Source organism: Martes martes (genome assembly GCF_963455335.1).
Source record: "Martes martes genome assembly, chromosome: 2".
NCBI classification, from domain to species: domain Eukaryota; kingdom Metazoa; phylum Chordata; class Mammalia; order Carnivora; family Mustelidae; genus Martes; species Martes martes.
The window spans coordinates 58,288,402-58,307,393 of record NC_137889.1 but is presented as its reverse complement, the minus strand read 5'-3'; the positions used below and the strand labels follow the sequence as shown (position 1 = coordinate 58,307,393).

At 39.9% G+C, this 18,992-nt stretch overlaps 1 protein-coding gene across 1 annotated transcript in view; it reads right to left on the bottom strand.

Moving 5' to 3' along the window:
- INTS9 (integrator complex subunit 9) overlaps positions 1-18,992 on the bottom strand; it is a 102,255-nt gene that overhangs the window by 37,972 nt on the left and 45,291 nt on the right. Inside the window, exons 4-6 of the mRNA XM_080795429.1 lie at positions 18,754-18,816; positions 15,058-15,197; positions 12,798-12,884 (exon numbers count right to left, since the gene is read on the bottom strand). Coding sequence (XP_080651555.1) covers positions 12,798-12,884; positions 15,058-15,197; positions 18,754-18,816 — 290 coding nt within the window. The remainder of the gene's footprint in view (positions 1-12,797; positions 12,885-15,057; positions 15,198-18,753; positions 18,817-18,992) is intronic.

The window sequence follows — 18,992 nt, the reverse complement described above, 5'->3', positions numbered from 1 at the left end:
GAAGGAACTTCTCTGAAGAATTTGATTGGCACCAAAGAAAAAAATCAACTAAAAGATACTGACACTGGAGGTTTCATGATAAAATGGCCCAACCCGCTTACAGTATGGTAAAGTCTAGAATTCAACAAGTCCTAACTCATGGCACAGACTTTCTAATCAGTTTTGTACTGTCCAACTCCTAAACATGGCCAATAACCAAGGATCACCATATGCTTGAAGAAAGTCTCTAAAATGATAAAGGCCAAAACAAATGAAGGGAGGAGGAAAGGAAATAAATTAGGCTAGTAGCATAAAACTTTATTTATTTTTTAAAAAAGATTTATTTATTTGACACAGAGAGAGAGAGAGAGAGAGAGAGAGATATCACAAGTAGGCAGAGAGAGAGGAGGAAGCAGGCTCCCCGATAAGCAGAGAGCCTGATGTGGGGCTCAATCCCAGGACCCTGGGATCATGACCTGAGCCGAAGGCAGAGGCTTTAACCCACTGAGCCACCCAGGCGCCCATCATAGAACTTTAAAAGATACTATCATTATTATCCTTAGAGAGATAAATAAGATAGACTAAGAAATGAGAAGTGACTTCTATTTTAAAAAAAAAGAGGAGCATTAAAAGAATAAAAAAGCTCTTGGACATAAAAATATGACAGGATACAGAGAACGAAAGCATACCAACAAAACCTATCAAAATTTCAAATAAGTTAAGAACAAAAAAATTACACAAGACACAAAAGAGCAACATAAAAGAAAAATCAAAAAAGCTTCAAAACAAGGTGACAGAACTTAATAAAGTGTTAGAAATTTAAAAAATTTTTTCAATAATGAAGACTAAATTAATAGAAATATAAGAGTGGATAAACACACAACAGGTAAGAAGAACATAGAAGAAAAGATTAAATGCTAAAAAGAAATGAAGTGATAAAAAGACTTTGAAAGGAAGTGGCAGATAATGAAGACAGTCAAGGAAGAAGCAAAATACAGAGAACAGGAGTCCCTAACAGAAATCCAAACAAGGGAACAGAACAAATACTAAAAGCTCTAATTGCTAAAATAAAAAGAGGCTTGGAGTTAAATACTGAAGGGACACACTGCATACCTGAGAATACTGACCCAGAAGAAGTAACACCAGATATATTCTGGGAAAATATTTACACTTTAAATAAACTTTAGGGCAGCTAGGCAAAAAGAGTGAAAGCCTTCAAGGGAAAAATACAATACCAGAGTTTCAACAGCAGTGCTGTTTTACTCAAATAAAAAACAGTAATATACTGAAGACATTCAAAGGAAAAAAATGCAAGCCAAAGATTATACATTAACAAAACTGACTCTCCAGTTTATAGAGCACAGATAAACAATTATTACCCTGAAAGAACTCAGGGAATATTGTTCTCATGATCCCATCCTGCGGTATCTTGTGAAGAATGAGTTTCAGACAACCTAAATGACTATAGAAACATCGATACATAAGCTGGTACTGAATATTAAATATATAGTTATGTAGAAGTAAGACCAAATGAAGATTAAAAGAGAGAGAAGATAGTATGTAATGGCTGTAATATAATATATCTGATAATATAATATGAGCATGGAAAAAAAAAGGGAAGGAAAATACACATACTCTTTCCTCCAAATGATGACTTAGAAACAATGACGAATGCAGGAGTAATAAGCATTGTTAGCAAACAGATCAGGAGCTGACAATTCTATTTCCCACTAAAAGAATACAGAGTTTTTTAGAGAAATGGGTGACTCCAGATGTAGGGCAAGGAATGTACAAGAGGAGTCCTAAACATCTTGCTAAAGTACATAGCAAGGAAGCAATCAAAGGGTACAAAGGTCACAATAAAAGGACACAGTGGACAGCACAAAGAGGCTCACAGTCCGAAGATGGGATAATCTGAGCTGCAAAAAAGACAGTGTTGCAATGGGTCGAAATCCATGATATATGTGTCAGAGTGGGCTGTAATTAGACTGGGGCACAGAGAGGGGCTTCTGAGTTACTGGAAATATTTATTTTAGACCTGGGTAGCATTTATAAGGATGGCTGCTTTATAAAAATTTATTAACTATGTATTATTTTGGGGATTTTTTTTTGGTTTATAATAAAAAGGTTAATTTAAAAAATAAAATTATGCCAAAATAAGAAATTATGACAGCAGAAGTGAAAAACTCATGGTTCAGTTGGGAGGTAAACAAAATTTTTCAGGCAAAAGAGCAAACATAAACAAAGAGAGGGAAGAGAGGGCAGAAAAACAGATCTGAGTTCCAGTCCAGGTGGTTCAAAATCTAAGTAGTGAGAGTTCTGGAAAGAGGGAAACACAAAACATGACAGAGAAAATTTTAAAAATAAACAAAAAAAAATTTTTTTTTTTTTGCCAAAACTGAAGTTCTTGTTTTTTTAGACTGGGGGGGGTGGGGTGTCAGCAAGCATGTTTTGAAAAAAGCCACAGATATTTTAAGCTCTGTAGACCACAGTCTGTCACATCATTCAACTTAGCTGTGTAATGCCCCAGACAGTATGTATATGCATGAGTGTGGCTCTGTGCCAATCAAACTTTACCTGTAACAACTGTGGCAGGCCAGATTCGGCCCATTAAACAGGGGTTGGCCACAGCTGGAACCTCTGTTCTGGATGGTAAGGACCCGCTAAGTACTCAGCACATAAGTGAAAACTGTCCTTTATTAAGACACATCATCACAAATTTAAGGAACAAGAAAATTCTTAAAGTTTCCACAAAGGAATAAGTGGGATACATACCAAAGATATAGACTCAGAACAGTACTGGACTTTTCAATGGCCTTTCCAGAAGCTAAAGAAAATTGTTATCACATCTAGATTTCTACCCACTGGAGGGTAAGGGTAGAACTAAGGCATTTTAGACAGGCAGGGGTTCAGAAAATTGACCTTCTGTGCATTCTTCCTCAGGATGTCCCCAGCAAAATGAAGGCATGAAGAAAGACCCAGGAAATAGAGCTTCCAACAGAAGAAAGAGCTGAAAATATCTTCAGGATAATGGTGAAGGAAATCCTAAACTGGGAGCCATGCAGCAAGTCCAAGAGCAGCTGGGATCAGACTGGGGAAAGACAGAAGGCTCTGGGAGAGGATTTCCAAGAAGATAAAATTGTTACAACACCCAGCGAGTTGGAACATACTGAGGAGAGACCCATACAAATGGCAGAGAGGTTGGAGATAAATCAGTAAGAAGTACGTAGGAAACTAAGCAAATAAGCAAACAAGAGCCCTATTAACTCAAGGGAAAACAAAAAGTCATGCAAGAAAGAAAAAATAATCCTAACAATGTTATGTGGCTAGTGAGTTTAGCTAACCTAGCATATAGATCACATTGTTCCAATACTCTTCACCTTTGTTTCTCCAGCAACAAAATACTAATAATTCTTCCCTTTATCTTCTGCATAAACAGACACAAGATTTTATTTCACTTATCTATCCTACGTACACCCGATTGCTTTAGTTTTTATAATATTTACTCAATAAATATTTAGCCCTGATTATGGCCATAGCATTGAAGTCCTGTAAGAGATATTAACAGGAACTACAGAAAGGCCTCTGCTCATAAGGAGCTTAAGTCCAGAAAATTTTTACAATGGTATAAGGCAATAAAGAGATGTCAAAAGCCATAAGACATCCCTGCCTGCAGACTTGCCTTTCCTCACCAAAGGGTCTAAATGAGACATTAAAAACGCAAATCTACACACACACACACACCCACACACACACCCCTCCTCTCCTTGACTTTAATGGCTTTCCATTAAATTCAGGATAAAATCCAAGGCTCTTAGCATGAATTTATAAGGCCCTTCTTTATCTGGGTCCTGCCTCAGCCTTTGTTCTATAAACTGAGCTACAAACAGTTCTCTCGGTGCCAGGCTCCCTCAAGCCTGTAACCCACCACACTGTCTTCTTCTGATTTCGCGTGGACAACACTTACTCCTTTAAAATCTAGACCATTTGTCACTTTTTCTCAGGTGTTGTGACAGTGGTCAAGGCCAGGTGTACATCTCACGTGCTCTTTGGGAACATGGCCTGACTGTGTATCAGAGACAGGGAAATGGCACAGAAGGCCCCTCTGGACGGCTCCTGGTGGGGGCTGCTGCCACCACTTTTCTTCTCCTTCCACATTCCTGCTGAATCTCTGCCAACCCCTCAGAGGAAGGAGAGGTTTCTCTCCCAGGCACAGGATGGAAAAAAACAGGATTTACAGACTTGTCTGTGTATAAATTCCAGAGTTAACTCTTCACCTCTGAGCCTCAGTTTACTCATTTGTGAAAAAGGGAGAGCAGCACCTTTCTTTCAGAGTTGTTCTGTGAGGGTTAACTGACATAATGTATGTGAGTGTCTGACACAGAACAGATGCTGAATACAGATGGTCTCTAACCGCCCCCTCCCCCCAGATGCAGCCACCACAGCTCAGGAGTAAATGTGGTTTCCCACAATACCATGGTAAATAAACTTCAGCCTGGGGTGAATTAGTTCAATGAGCAGCAATGACTGAACTTGAGTGGCCCAAGCACTGCTCTACATGGTCTCAAGGAAAAATCTAAGCTACTCTCCTGCTTTAGCTCCTCCTTTAAATTCTTCAGGATCAGGGAGCACCAGGGCTTGGGCCCCCTAGAGCTGACCTTCATTAAAAATAAAGACTTATTTTGGGTTGGGTAGGAGCAGAAAGGTTTCTTAACTTTATGCCAGAGCAGGAAGGCTATTATGGGAGTGGCCTGAGAGGGTCGGGCAGATGACAAATAATGCCTGCAGCCCAACCGCATCTTTCCACCTAGGTCAATTTGCTTTACGCTGCTCTCAGCTTTGCCAGGCTGCCACAACTGAGTTACCTCTGTTAGAGGGTGGGCAAAAAGTCATACACAAGGCTAGATTAGACCCTCTTTCTTCCTTCCTTCTTTCCTCCCTCCCTTTCTTAAGTTCTTTATTTAAATTCAATTTAGTTAACATATATTGTATTGTTAGTTTCAGGGGTAGAATTTAGTGATTCATCAGTTGCATATAACACCCAGTTTCATTATATCAAGTGCCCTCCTTAACATCCATCACCCGATTACCCCTTCCCCCCACCCACCTCCCCTCCAGCAACCCTAAGTTTATTTCTTAAAGTTCAGCATCTCTTATGGTTTGCTTCTTTCCCTAGTTTCATCTTATTTTTCCTTCCCTTCCCCTATGTTCAACCGTTTTGTTTCTTAAATTCCATATATGAGTGAAATCATAAGGTATTTGTCGTTCTCTGACTTATTTCACTTAGCATAATACTCTCTGGTTCCATCCATGTTGTTGAAAAGGGCAAGATTTAATTCTTTTTGATGGCCGAGTATTATTCCATTCTATATATTAGACCCTCTTTCTTTACTATGCATCTCCTTTTCCCATCCCTTGACAATCAGCACTCCCATTCTGCAAACAACATCTGGGCTTTACTTTCTTCCTTTGATGTCCCTTCCCAGCATACTCTCCCCCCTTCCCACCTAGGACAAGGTCCTACAAAAATTAAGCAGATTAAAATCTGGAGTAGTCTTTCTCCAAATGAGGCATTTGGATAGTGTTTCCACTCTGTTAGAGATTAAACAGTCATATATTCAACCTCCAGATTAAGCCAGTAAATGCTCTGAGCCCTCGGTAAGGGAAAAAGGGAAGACTTAAGATGTGAAACATTTACTACTTCTGTCTTAAACAGTTCAGAACCTACTTCTAGAGAAATTACTGGAGTGTTTCAGGTAGGGAAACGATTTCCTTAAGCCAAACAAAGGACGTGTGAAAAATTCAGATATATTTCAACTCGGATCTTTTCTCATCTTCTCTTCAGAGTAGATGGCACAGAGATAATAAATTTATGTTCCAAAGAAACTAAAGAAATCATCTGTTTAAAGAGAAACCTTCATGATGATTTTTATCAACCAGTTTACTACAGCATTGTTGGAGAGAACAGCCTTGTTACATACAACAACAAAAACAGTATATGTTTTTATTCCGTCATATCATATTACTCACATAGTAGTGTCTTTTTGCATTTTCATATCCTCAGCACTGAGCGGTGCCCAACACAAAAGACAAAACACCTGTTCATTTGTTGCGCCCCAGGAAAGGTAGGAACCAGTGAGCCAATTATTAACAAGTTCTGTCTGCAGTGTACCAGTAAATTTGGCAAGAGGTTGAGCCCTATGACAGTTTGTGAAATATCCAGAAGTTTCCTTTTTCATATATGTTTGGTGACAAAATTTTCACAATTTGGTGAATTTCTTTTAAGAAAAGACTTAAACTAGGAATTAGTCAAATATACTGCTGACTTTTTCAAAAGACCAAAGCTTCACTATTCTTTTATATAATGTTAATTTCCAATTCTTTTCTCTCCTTCCTGGTGTACACTGGCTGATTTTAACTAATTCAGCCACCTCTTCATCATCATGCCATGTTGCCATGTTTTTGCCCATACCCTTCCCTTATTTTAGAATCTTCTCTTCCCTCTTTGAAACCCTACTTAACCTGCCAAGCTCAGGCTAAGTCTTGCCACTTAGTACATAATCTTTGCTTGATAAGCTTCTTGGGTACAGGGAGTATGTCTTGAACTTTTTTGGGCACTTTTCTGCAAACTTACCATGATGTCAGGCACTTGGCAGTTAATCAACAAATAAGTCATCTGAATTCCGTATTTACACACACAAATTCTTTTGGTTAACAGCCTTTTCTTACTCCTTTGAGATATTTAGTCACTTTTTCACTATTTCCTTCTATCCCCTAACATTCTAACCCAGCTTTCCCTAAAATTCTGCTTATGCTTACTTGAGGCCATAATTACAGAGTGGCATTTTTAGAGCCATTTGAAGCCATTAAGATTATTGGCTGATTCAGGATAAGCTGGATAAGGAAACCCAGTGGGAACTAATTCTAATTTTTATGGCTTTCTAACTTATCAAAGTCAAGTTCTCGAAGTCTAAATGTTTAATAAGTACTTTCTAAAAGATTTCATTGTTTTGTTTTTTCTTATCATATTGAGTGCTTAATAAACTTTCCCCAGTGCTCTAACATCATGCCAGAGCTCTGCTGTCTCTTCTTCCATCTTACCAGCATCCAACAAGCAGCAAAGACCAGGTGTTTGTGTTAAAGATTAAGACTTTAAAGTCCACAAGGACCACTTAAAAGCTTGTAGATAAAACACTGGTTAGGCGTTTTCTAAGTGTGTGATGAATGAAGGATTCTGCAAAATGAATATAAGAGCAGAACACAAAGAATATAAGAAACAGAAGTCTTTTTCCTCTCATTACAGCGAAGTGTACTTAAAATACACGTGGATGGGGTGGAGTGGAAATGTGTTAGCAGAGTGGTGATTTTTACAGAGTTTACCAAAGTGGAGCCTGATAATCAAGGATTTCTCAATACTAATCTGAAACTATATAAATACTGATTTTTGTCTTAGATCAATTTATCTCTAATAAGGACAAAGGCAATTGCTTAGGCTACGAAAGCACTATAGAAACAATTCTCCAGAATACCTAAAACTACCTCTGCTTTGATTCTATTCTTATCAAAAAAACCCTCCTCTTACCTAAACTTAATCTCTTAAGTGAACCTGCTGACCAGAGTGTCCTAACCTTTTTAGTTCTGGAGCCAGGCAGATGTCTCAGCATAAAGTAATTAAATGGGATTTTTGTTTGTCAGTCAATATCCTGGGAGTTTAGTTAGTTCGAATCAGCCCCTCAGAGGCTAATCAACTTTGAGTGAAATGAAATGATTAAGTTTCTGGAACTGCAAAGCTCAAGGACAAGTGCTGATGACTTCATCGAAGTACTTGCCACTCCATGAATGCTGGCTGAAGGAGCTTCTCTCCCTTGGACATCTTTAAAAACTGTAACCTAAGTGAACTCAGAGATACTTGAATTCAGTTTCCTTGTTTTACAAAAAAGGAGAATGAGTCCCGGTATCTGGATGACAGTGCTAACAGGAGGCAACAGTGGGATTAGAAAAACGGTTTCCTTCTTATACTACCTTGCTTTCATCAGGAAAGGTGGCGTCTCAAGATAAATTAGCCTGTGGAAGGCAAAGGTGTGCTGATTACTCAGAGGGTGTTATGTCAGCCAAGTGTATCATTAAAGGGGAAAAGGATGCTGGTGTTTACAGAGCACCCACTATGTGCCTGGCACTGTTTTAAGGACTCTCATGCTGATTTGGTCCTCACAGCAGCCCTGCAAAGTTGCTAATATTATTCTTATTTTATAAAATTTTTATAAATGAGGAAACAGAGCCTAGAAAAAATAAACTGCTACCGCTACTAAGAAGCAAATATGAAATTTAAACACTGGTCTATTTGATCTCCAAGCCCATAGCTTTAATTTTTTCCCTACCATATAGTTAGACCTGATAAATTCCTCTATAAATGCCCATGAAGCATCAGAGCAGAGGAACTTCAACTATATTTTCTTTCATGTCTTCGATAAGGTATGAACCCACATTTTAAGCTGTGACTACTGAAAATGGCCATAACATTTTAGCAAGGAATATATCGGTGCACAATTCCTTAATGCTTGCAAGAGGGTTATGACAATATCCTGTAATGATTTCTCCTTAATTATAACTAGATTTCTAGCTGGTTTAGTTTCTTAAGTGGAATATTCCACTTTAAATTTTCCTACTGCAAACCCGAAACTTCTAGTGTGAGTATGAGAAAGTCAGAGACTCAAAAATTACATTGCAAGGGAGTCTCCATTTCCTACACTTCAAAATCTCTTTTTCAAGAAGAGTAAACTGCAGCATCAAAATGAGGAAGAAAGATGGCTAACTTCTAAATAAATCTCAGGAGCAGTGTCAACCAAGGCAGGGAGTCAGATAGCTGCCAAAAAGCAAGAGTAATAGCTTCTTTTGGTAGACATACTAATACTAAATCAAAAGCTAACTCAAACTAACTTCAAATGATTTAAGAGAATTTGTCAGATCCCTTTGACCAATGAGTCTGAAAGATTTTAATTTATTAGTTTCTTTAGTTCAGTCTTATTAAATAACTTAAGCTACTAAAATGCATCAATTCCAGGCACTTAACCAAGAGACAGCCTGTGTAAAGTTTAAGTCAAAAACCGGGGGCTTGAGTCTCCAATCCAACTCAGAGGTGTTTTGCTTGGATCATACAGGATTTTATTTTAACGTGTGAGCCAACATCTTAAAAAGATGAAAAAAACCTCACATTTAAAACATCCAGATTTTGAGTTTATCTTAAGAAAAGAAAAAAAAGGGGGGGGGATTTGGCAGCAATGGGCTCACGTTTCCATCTGGCCATAATCTGCTGAAGCTGTGTGTCAGCTGCCCCTTTAGACGGGTGTGGCCGCTGGTCCACCTTACTCCTGTATCTACCTTCCCCATCCCTGGAGACATCGGAGTCTGCGATCCCTACCTGAGGCCTCTCTTGACAAGGTGAGTACAGGAATTAAAAAGGGGGGAAAAAAAGAGGGAATGAAAAAATAAGACACAGCTCATAGCACTTGGGAAAAATGTCTACTGTAATGGACAGCAAAAAACCAGTGTTTCTCAATTTAGTTTCACCACAGCACTTTGGGACACTAGACAGAAACTGGCACGTGACAGAGAGAAATTATAAAGTGATGTAAATCCTTTGGTATAAATGTTATTCAAATGAAACACTTTTAGTATTCTGGCCCAAGGTTAAATTCTAGGTGAATATTTCAGAAGAACTCTTTTGTCTGATGTTAATTACAAAATAGCTCTTCAAATTCCTCTTACCACTTTTAATATTTATAGTGAGTTTATTCAGGGGAGAAAGAGGACATAGCTTGCTTGGTTTGGTTCTCTAACACTGTAGCATATTCTTTCCAATAATCAGACTCTTCCCTTTCTCTGTCAGTAATGGTGGCTCATCTTGTGCTCAAAAGCCAAAGCAAAATACTTGCCCAGAATCAGAAATATGGTTACAATATATGAAATAAGGAAATAAGGTCTTCTCCCATAGTGCGAGTTATTCTCCTTGCTTCTCTACCAAGTTAGTGTTCAATAGTTTCAGATTTTTGCCCACCAGGTGGCGGGATAGCAAGTTCAGGTTTTATCTCAAGGAGCATCCTTTTTTAAAAGGGAACCCCACCCTCCTCACCCTCTGCTCCTTCTAGTTCAATTCACCCTTCTCCCTAATAAATGATGGCATTTTTTGGTAAGCCAGTTATCTTGCTGTATTTCACAAAGAATGGGAGGCAAAGGAAAAATGCCAAGGACTCTGCTCAAGGTCACAGCAGAAAAGGCAAAATAAGGACGTGGGACTTCCTAAGACTTGGCCCAGGGTTCGGGAGCCAGGAAACAGTGACCTTTGAACATCACCTCTGTTGTGCCAAAATTATTTATGGCAGAATATTATAAAGGGTACAGATTTAAAAGGAGGAAGTAAGGGAAGCCAAGGCGTACATGTTCCACAGGGAAAGAAAACAAAGTCCTAAAATTTCTAAGGAGGGAAGTGTAGACAACTAGGTCTGATGTGGCCCAGCGGGTACACAGGAGAGACAAAGAAAGGGGAAGGAGGGACAGCAATGGGCAGGAGGAAAGGCAGCTGAGAGTAAGAATGCAAAATGAGAAGGGGAAGGGACCTTGTCATAAGTAGGTGTATGGTTAGATCAAGGAAGTCACTCACATACACACAGAAGACTCAGACGTGTGTGTGTCTAGAAAACATTTCCTACCATGAAGACATACAGACATGATATCCATAATCAAGTTAATAGAGATACAAAGAAGATCCATAAAAAAGAAGAGAAAACATGCACAGTTATACATGCTTCCCCTCACATGAAGGGGCTCACATGCACTTGAGAAGAGACACATGTGCCCAAGAGGCAGCCCAGCATAATGGTTAAAGTACAAACTCTGGAACTTCCTGCCTGGGTTTGAATTCAAATCCTACTGCTCACTAGTTGGCTGACCTTGAACAAGTTACTTAACCTGTCTGTGGCTGTTTTCTCTTCTGTAAGATGATGTTAAAGATTTATATGAATTAAGTAAAACACTGAGAACAATGTCTGGCACACAGCAAGTGCTATTTAAGTTAAATAAAACAAATAACACATACACAAAGGAATGCACAGAGGTCACACAGATGCTCAGACTCTGAAACAGTTAGAGTACAAAAACAAAGCATATTTTCTTAGCTACACATACATGTTCTTTTTTTAAAAACAAGATTTATTAGAGAGTAAGAGAGAGCGAGTGAGAGAGAGCACAGGAGGGCGAGGGAGAGGGAGAAGCAGACTTCCCGCAGGGCCCTGAGATCATGACGTGAGCCGAAGTCAAGAGTAGGAAGCTTGATTGGTTGAGCCACCCAGGTGCCCCTATACATACATATTCTCTTAGAAACAACATTCACAAAAACTAAGACATTCCAAAGTTCAGATAACTAGAGAGCTAACAAGTTATTGACCTAGAGGGAAAGAGAAGTCAGTGGCAAGGTGGCTGGAAAATAGTGGACCTAGGTAGGCACGTATGGGATACCCACTACCTAAAAAGCCAATGGCAAGTTTTTACTCCAGACCCTGGATTCGAGGCCTGGAAGGCTGGGACCACTGTGGTGCCAGGAGGTAGGGCAGCAGCTGGGAGGCTCAGAGAAACTGCAGTAAGCTAAAGACTGGCTGGTGTCCAATGAAATATGAGAGCCTGAAAGTAGAATCAAGTTGCCTCCTTCCCTCCGCCATTGTATTTTTACTTCTGTCACCTCTTAAAATCTGGTTTGGGTTCCTACTCAACTAAAATGAGTCTCTCTAGGATTTCCTAACCAAGGGTCTCATCTTCATTTTACAGGATATTTCTGCAGCATCTAACACCACTGACAAGCCCAGGTTTGGGGAAACTTCTTTTCTCCCTTGGCTTCCACTCAGCTCTCCTCTTATCTTCCTAAGGATGACTTTATAGCCTCTTTTACAGTTCTTACCAACTGATTTCAATTCTGTCTTAGAAATGTCTTTTAAGTCAGACTCTTCATGCTCACTGCTACTGCCTCAGTTCAGGCTTTTATTCTTGCCTGGGTTTCTGACAGTCTGACCCCTGGTCTTCTGCTCCTATCTCTGCACCCCCATCCATCCCCCACGCTGCTTCCAGAGTTACTTTCCCCCAAACAAATATGTGATCACATCACTCTCCTTATAAGCCACAGAGGGACTCCCCACTCTCCATCTTATAAAACTCAAACTTTACATATCAGATTCTTCATTATCTTGTTCCAACACACCTCTCTAGTTTCAACTCTCACCTCTTCTCTCCGCCTTCCCACTCTAATCCACGCTGTACTTCTCCCTGGTCCCCCAATACACTATATTCCATCATGCTGTGTTTGAACGCACTTCCTGATCTTTTCTATCCTGAAGAGTCGTCTTCTTCCTCCAAGACCCACTTTCATTGTCATCTCCTAAGTAACGTCCTCCTCGGCTTCCATACACAGAAAGTTCTCATTTTCTGATGGTCTACAGCACCATGAAAGGCACCTCTTACGATATATGCCACCGAAGACTGCAATTTAACTGTTAATGGTCTGATTTTCCATCAACCCCTGAGCACCTCAAAGACAGTGCCAATTGTTTTACTAATTTTTAAAAACTCAGACACAGCACAGTACCTTGGACAAGGCATGGTTGCCTCCCACTGTGTGCTGGTTGAATCAAACACAGCCCTTCCCTAAAACAGGGAAAAGAAAATCTCTAGTTCTAACAGTATAAATGTTAGAGTGTAACATAAGAAAATAAATGAGACTGTTTTGCAAAACCTAGGGTCTACTGTCCAGAGGAACATACAGGCCTATTGCTCACCGCTGAATATCCTTGTTCTTCCACAAGGAGGCAGACTGAGCCTTGGGCACTCTCTCAATGAAATTCACCAGCTCTTCCATGAGAAGCCTGAATTAAAGAGAAAAGTGGTAAACGTCATAAAGGGAGAAGAAAAACACTATACTCCTAACATTGCAGCCAAGACAAATGGGCTGGCCTGCCTTCCCCCGACCCCAATCATCTTTCTCTCTGTTGCATATAAACTTGGACACTCTTCTACATAAACCTGAACCAAACCCCAGCCATCTCATTGAACTTCCATGTTAAACATTTTGAACATAAATGATTTAATGCACCTTTAAAACAAACCTCGCATGCATCTTATCTTTGAACACTGAAATATACAAGCCTGTGGTTTAACTCTCGCTCTTAAGATCTCTGCCTTTATATAACTAAAAATATAAAAGGGGGAAAAGTCAAATAACTGTGAAGTGCCTGATTGTGGTGGTAGCAGGGTGGGGCAGGATTTTTTTTTAATGACAATATTAACTGGACATTTTAAATTGGAAAAGTACGTTTTCTTGACATGTATTTTGGGGATTTACAAAATTCCATGTGTAAAAATACTCTAAGGATTACTCCTAAAAGCCTAACTCAAGCACCTGCAAAGGGATAGGTTGTGTGTGCAGACCACAAGATGGATTACAATGGAATCACAACTGAAGGAACCGAAGAAATGCCTCACTCGAGAGGATCCATGATACATGTACTCTGAGGACGACATGGCACAGAGACAGACTCCTGCAAGGCTAGAGAATGATCGAAAAGTGAGAAATAGATTTTTAATCTCTTGAATCCCCTTTCAGAATCCAGTACAGATGATCCATATTAACTGAAATCCTCTCCCAATGAACACAGAGACATGCAAAGCCATCAATTTACTAGCATTTGAATATTGAATAACTTCCATTTCATTTTCATCAGATTTATTTATTCCTAATCCCATCTCCTCCTTTCATCTTGAAGGAGCAGCACTAGTTCCAGCATTCAAAGATCTGGGATCTAGGCTCATTATTGTTCTGGCTGTAGCTCTCTGGAGTCTGGTGTGTCCTTCCTCATGCTGTAACTTTTTCAGACTAGAATCTCATGTTTTCAGCCTATCCTTTCCCTGCAACTGATCCATCGTCTCTGTTTTACTTCCTTGTAATGTCTCTTCCTCAGATTCCCTGATGTTTCTCTGTATACATTACATGCTCTTTAATGGGAGCTGACACAAAAAACCAAGGCATATTTGGTTTCATCTCTGGTTAATTCTACCTTGTTGCACTTCTGCAAGACACTGGTACCCAAAGCTAAGAGTCTGTATCAACACTTTGATCCCCTCTTTTGAGTCTTGATATCTTTACCTTTCACCATACTTGCTAGTTTGCTTCAACGCTTTTTTCTGGGGTAGGTAATTTTCTTTTAAAAGAGATTTTATTAATTTATTTGACAGAGAGAAAGAGAGCACAAGTACGGGGAGCAGGAAAGGGGGAAGCAGACTCTCTACTGAGCAGGGAGCCTGATGCGGGGCTCAATCCCAGGATCCTGGGATCATGACCTGAGCTGAAGGCAGTTGCATAACCAACTAAGCCACCTAGACGTATTGGTGATTTTCTTCACACAACTTTTCTCTCACTGAATGATGCTAGGGCTACTTGAAGCAACCACCTGTGTCATAAAGGCTTGGGAGGGGCAGAGGGATGGATGGCGGAGTGTTCTCAGAGTCAAAGGAAGGCTCCTTTTGCTCCTTAGAGTTCTGAGTTGCACTCTGTCAAAAGCAGTCAACTCAACCATCTAATTACTTACCCTGTTTTCTGCAAGCTGTCTCCATTTATAGTCTGCGCTAAATCATAAAGGAGGGAAATTCTCAAAGAAAAGTAATAAAATTTCTTCTTTTTTTAAATGTGTTATGCTGCTTTCTCCTGAAGCTCTTCACCTTGCAACTCTGTGGTGTCTTACTCAACATTACCTTCCCTAATTAGTATCACCTGCACAGAGGAGCTGTCTCCGCCAACACCTTCCTCCGGTCTTTGTTTCAAAAACAACAACAACAACAAAAAAGACCAAGAGTACTCAGCTGCATTAACCTCAAGGCGATTCCGGTGAGGTATTTAGAGAGTCGTCTATTTATGCTAATTCTTTGGGTTAGCTACTCAGGAGGAGACAGCAATCACTCGTGGCATGACATTATCACACGGTCCCCAGGGAAGGAAGAAGTGCTTCAGCCACTTTCTCCTGGGGTAAGAACAACGGCTCTCACCTGCCAATCTGAACGGTGGGCTCTGTGGCATATACCGTGCCTGTGAAACCAGTGTGCTCGGTGATGTAGGGCAGCGCCATCATGCAGTGGTAGTTAGAGATGAGGATCACATCTACCGTAGACAGATCTATTAGCTCGGTCTGCAAAGGAAGGGGAGGGAATGATACATTTCTGTTCAGGGCACACAGATCAGCAAGATGTGACTGAAAAATGATGCTGTCAGAATGCAGAGAAGTCGTCGTTTTTGTACTACAGAATAATGATGACTTTCCTGCAACACTTCTGTTCTCTCATTTTAGGGTATTTCCTAATATTGACATTAAGTAGCAGGGCAGGATGGCTAATGAGAACGCAGGAGTACTCTGGCAGCACTCTGACTTTACTAAAATAGAGCTCTGAGTTTGACATACGAGGGTAAACGTCAACAGGACACTCCAGCAGCTGCTGCCTGGCGAGTGCAACCAGTTACCATGAAGCAGAGAGTGCACAACAGAAGCTGTGAGGGGAACGAGAACATAAGGCACGACCGCCATGGATTTACTGGTATCAGAGGGAGAAGCAGGCCGAATCCAGCTCTTCACGAGTCAAAGGCAGGCGGAAACTTTTTTTCCTTTTTTGAAATAACTTTTGACCACTGGTGCTGGACACAGAACAATAACAACAAAAATTTTGTGGCAGAATCACAAAAGGAGACTATACTCTCATATTCTGCCCTAGCCTTCACCACAAATCTACCTTTTACTCCCTTATTAAGGTCCCATGAAAAGGGAAAATGCCACTCATGGTTAGTAAATTTTATAAAAACTCTTTGCATAGAAGAGATTGTTTTCCCATATAGTTAAGTCCTTTCTGTCTTTTAAGGCTCAATTCTCTTTTTCCATTAAGCCTTCCTGATTTGCCCAGGTGAGGAAAAAACAACAACAACAAAAAAACCCAACATCTCTTCCTCGGAACTGCTAATGCACTTTATGGACGTCCCTCTCACAACAGTTTCCTTTCCACGCAACAGCTCCTCAAAGTACTGCTCTGTCCCTCCAGCACGAAATGTCTCTAAGGTTAAGGATCCTGTGTGACTCATCTGTGTCCCCTCCTAGCTGGGGGAGCCAGTGCAAAGCAAGGCTTGGTGCCCTGTCGTTGGAGCGATGCAGCATTTTAACTGCACCCTCTGTGGGAAAACGTGAGTCACTCTGGCTCACAGACATCATCTTGATCACTGAAGTTCCCTCTGAGAAACTGCATGGTGCGCAAAGGACAGCATGGGGTAAGCCACGGAAGTGTTTTAGCTCGGAGAGTGGGTTATTGAGCTAATATGTCTCCCACAGAGAGGTAGTAACAAAGATATCTGTGCCGTCTTTGCAAATAACAGAGACGGTGTGCCATTTGGGCTGTATTTTCTAGTTCAATGACTTCACATATGGAATAAGTTAATTTAATAAAGCCACCAAGACAAAACCAGCTCTTGAGGACAGCATGTAGATCAGAGGTCAGAAGCTACTCATTGCTAGGGCAATGGCAATCTGTGTGAATAAAATGCCTAATGACAGTAATAGCCAATTTACACCACCCTTAAGTCCATGGTGCACGGCACTTCCAAGACAGTACCCTCATAATGAAGGGTCATGTAACATTCCACTAGTTCTGTTCCCTACGACCTCTCTAGAACCATTTTTAAACAAATAAGAAAATTAAGATATAATCACAGGGTGACAGATCCAGAAGAAAACAAGGGAACAACAGTTGAAGCAACAAGAAAGCTCAAAAGCATCTCCACTTTCCCTCTTCTGTATAAAAACTGGGTGAGTTTGAAATTTCTTTATAATATGTAAGAATCAGCCCACAGAGTCTAGAATCATGAGAAATCTGGTGAGGACAGCTGGAAGAAAAAAAAAATATATATATATATCAAGAGTGCCTACACAAACATTTTTCCTCTGAGAAATAAATTTAACATCCAATGCATGTTTATATACCCACATTTATATATTTGCTTACATTCTTTCACTTGATGAAATCCAATGAGGATTATTTTAATTTTCAACTTGTATACAGATACACTTGGGTTCTACAGACCATGAACTGGGTCAATCACTCATAATTTACTGGCTGCTTACTATACTGCCCTAGACCTCATACTCAGTCTACAGTGTGGACTTCGGGGGATACAAAAATATTTCAGGTAGTTGCACTAGATTATAAATTCAGTGAAGACTGAGAGTAGGTCTGCCTGGCTCACCTACAAGGCTGCGAAGACTGGACTGGAGTAAGTACCTCTCTCCTGATCCCGTGACTCTATTTTTTCTCCCAGTCATACAATATCCTACCTCTACCTTAAAATAGTGACTACTATTAATTTGACACCAACTACAAGACAATACAAGTTGAAAAACCTTACACAACAGCTCTAGAAGCCTAAATATATTGATAATCCTTTAGCACAATGAAAGATGAACTGTGAAATGGTTATTGTTTAATTCCAATTTCTGATTGTTTAGTGCTCTATGGAGGTCAGAAAGTCTTTAGAGAACAATTCATAAATTCTACATTGTTGTCCATAAACTGAAGGTTGCAGCAGTCAGTGCCATATGTAGAAAACTGAAAATAAATGTAGCACTTGGGATTAGGAATCTTTGAACAGATGGGGACCTGCCCCATCAATTCCTAAATGACAGATGAAGGGGACAAAAGATTTGAATAGCAGTTAGGAAGAGCTCAGGACTCTTGGTAACGCTTTACCTTCACCCTTATTCTTATGACTTTATCTCAAACTTGTTACCTTAACTGCCACCTCAATTACTGTATCTTTCCTCTCTTTCGTTCCACTATCCCAAAAGGGCACATAAACATACTTCGAAGAAAAAAAGTTTATCTACAGAGAGCACTGAAATGGAAAAAGAGGCAGGAAGAGAGTACAAAAATAGGGGAAAAAGTACTCCAAATTTTCTTTTGGCATTGAACTGTGAAAGCATCTCCTACAAGCACTGTAATCCACTGGGTGCATGGAAAAGACAGGATGGTAGCTTCTCTTGTGGATTTCCTCAGGAACCTCGCCTCCCTATACGTTAACTGTCTGTTGAGAATGCCATCTACACCGCTCTAGAGATGAGGACTGTCAGCTGGGATTAAATGCCTTTAACATGAATGGAAACTGATCTTCATTTCCTCTAAAATGATAAAACTGGCCCCAGACTCTTATAACAAGTCTCACTGTGATAATAATATGTAAGCAATAGGTATCCATGGCTCAATTCAGAATCTGTGAACTTCAAGCAATATTTGATATGCTATTTCAAGTCAGCAAGAATTTTTACAGTTTACTGTATTGGCTGAATAACAGCAATTCCCAATTACCTACTGTAAGTAAGACTACAAAAAGTACAGCTAATCTAAGGCACAGGCATATAATTACAAAACTGAAAGACTTGAGTTATTTCTGTACCTTGCTCAAAACTATGCCCTGGTACAAAGTGTCAGTGGGGATTGTAGAAGGAGCAAGGAATACAAAAAGGAGAGTTAAATTTCTTACAGATAATATAAAAAGCTCCTAAATGATTATATTTTAGTTGCATAATACTGTGCCAGAATAACAGATTCATTTCAATTTGAAAACAGAAAGCTAATAAGCCCCTTAAAATTATTTCTTGATTTCATTTTGAGAGAGATGCTTTGTTTCTACAACAAGAATCACTTTCATCTTACCTCTGGCAGGCAGAATTCAGGCACGGAATCCACAAATACATGACCTGAGCATTCTTTTAGCTCCTAAAAGGTACAAAAAGGAAAAAATTCTAGAAGAGATATCCAACAGACACAGCACCAAAGAAACTTCATTCCCAAATCAAACTTTCCATGAAGAATCACAGACTTCCAGAAAGTTGGAGGGCAGCCGGAAGGTTACTCAGGTCAACTGTTTTCCTGTTTAGGCTCAGGGAGGCTAA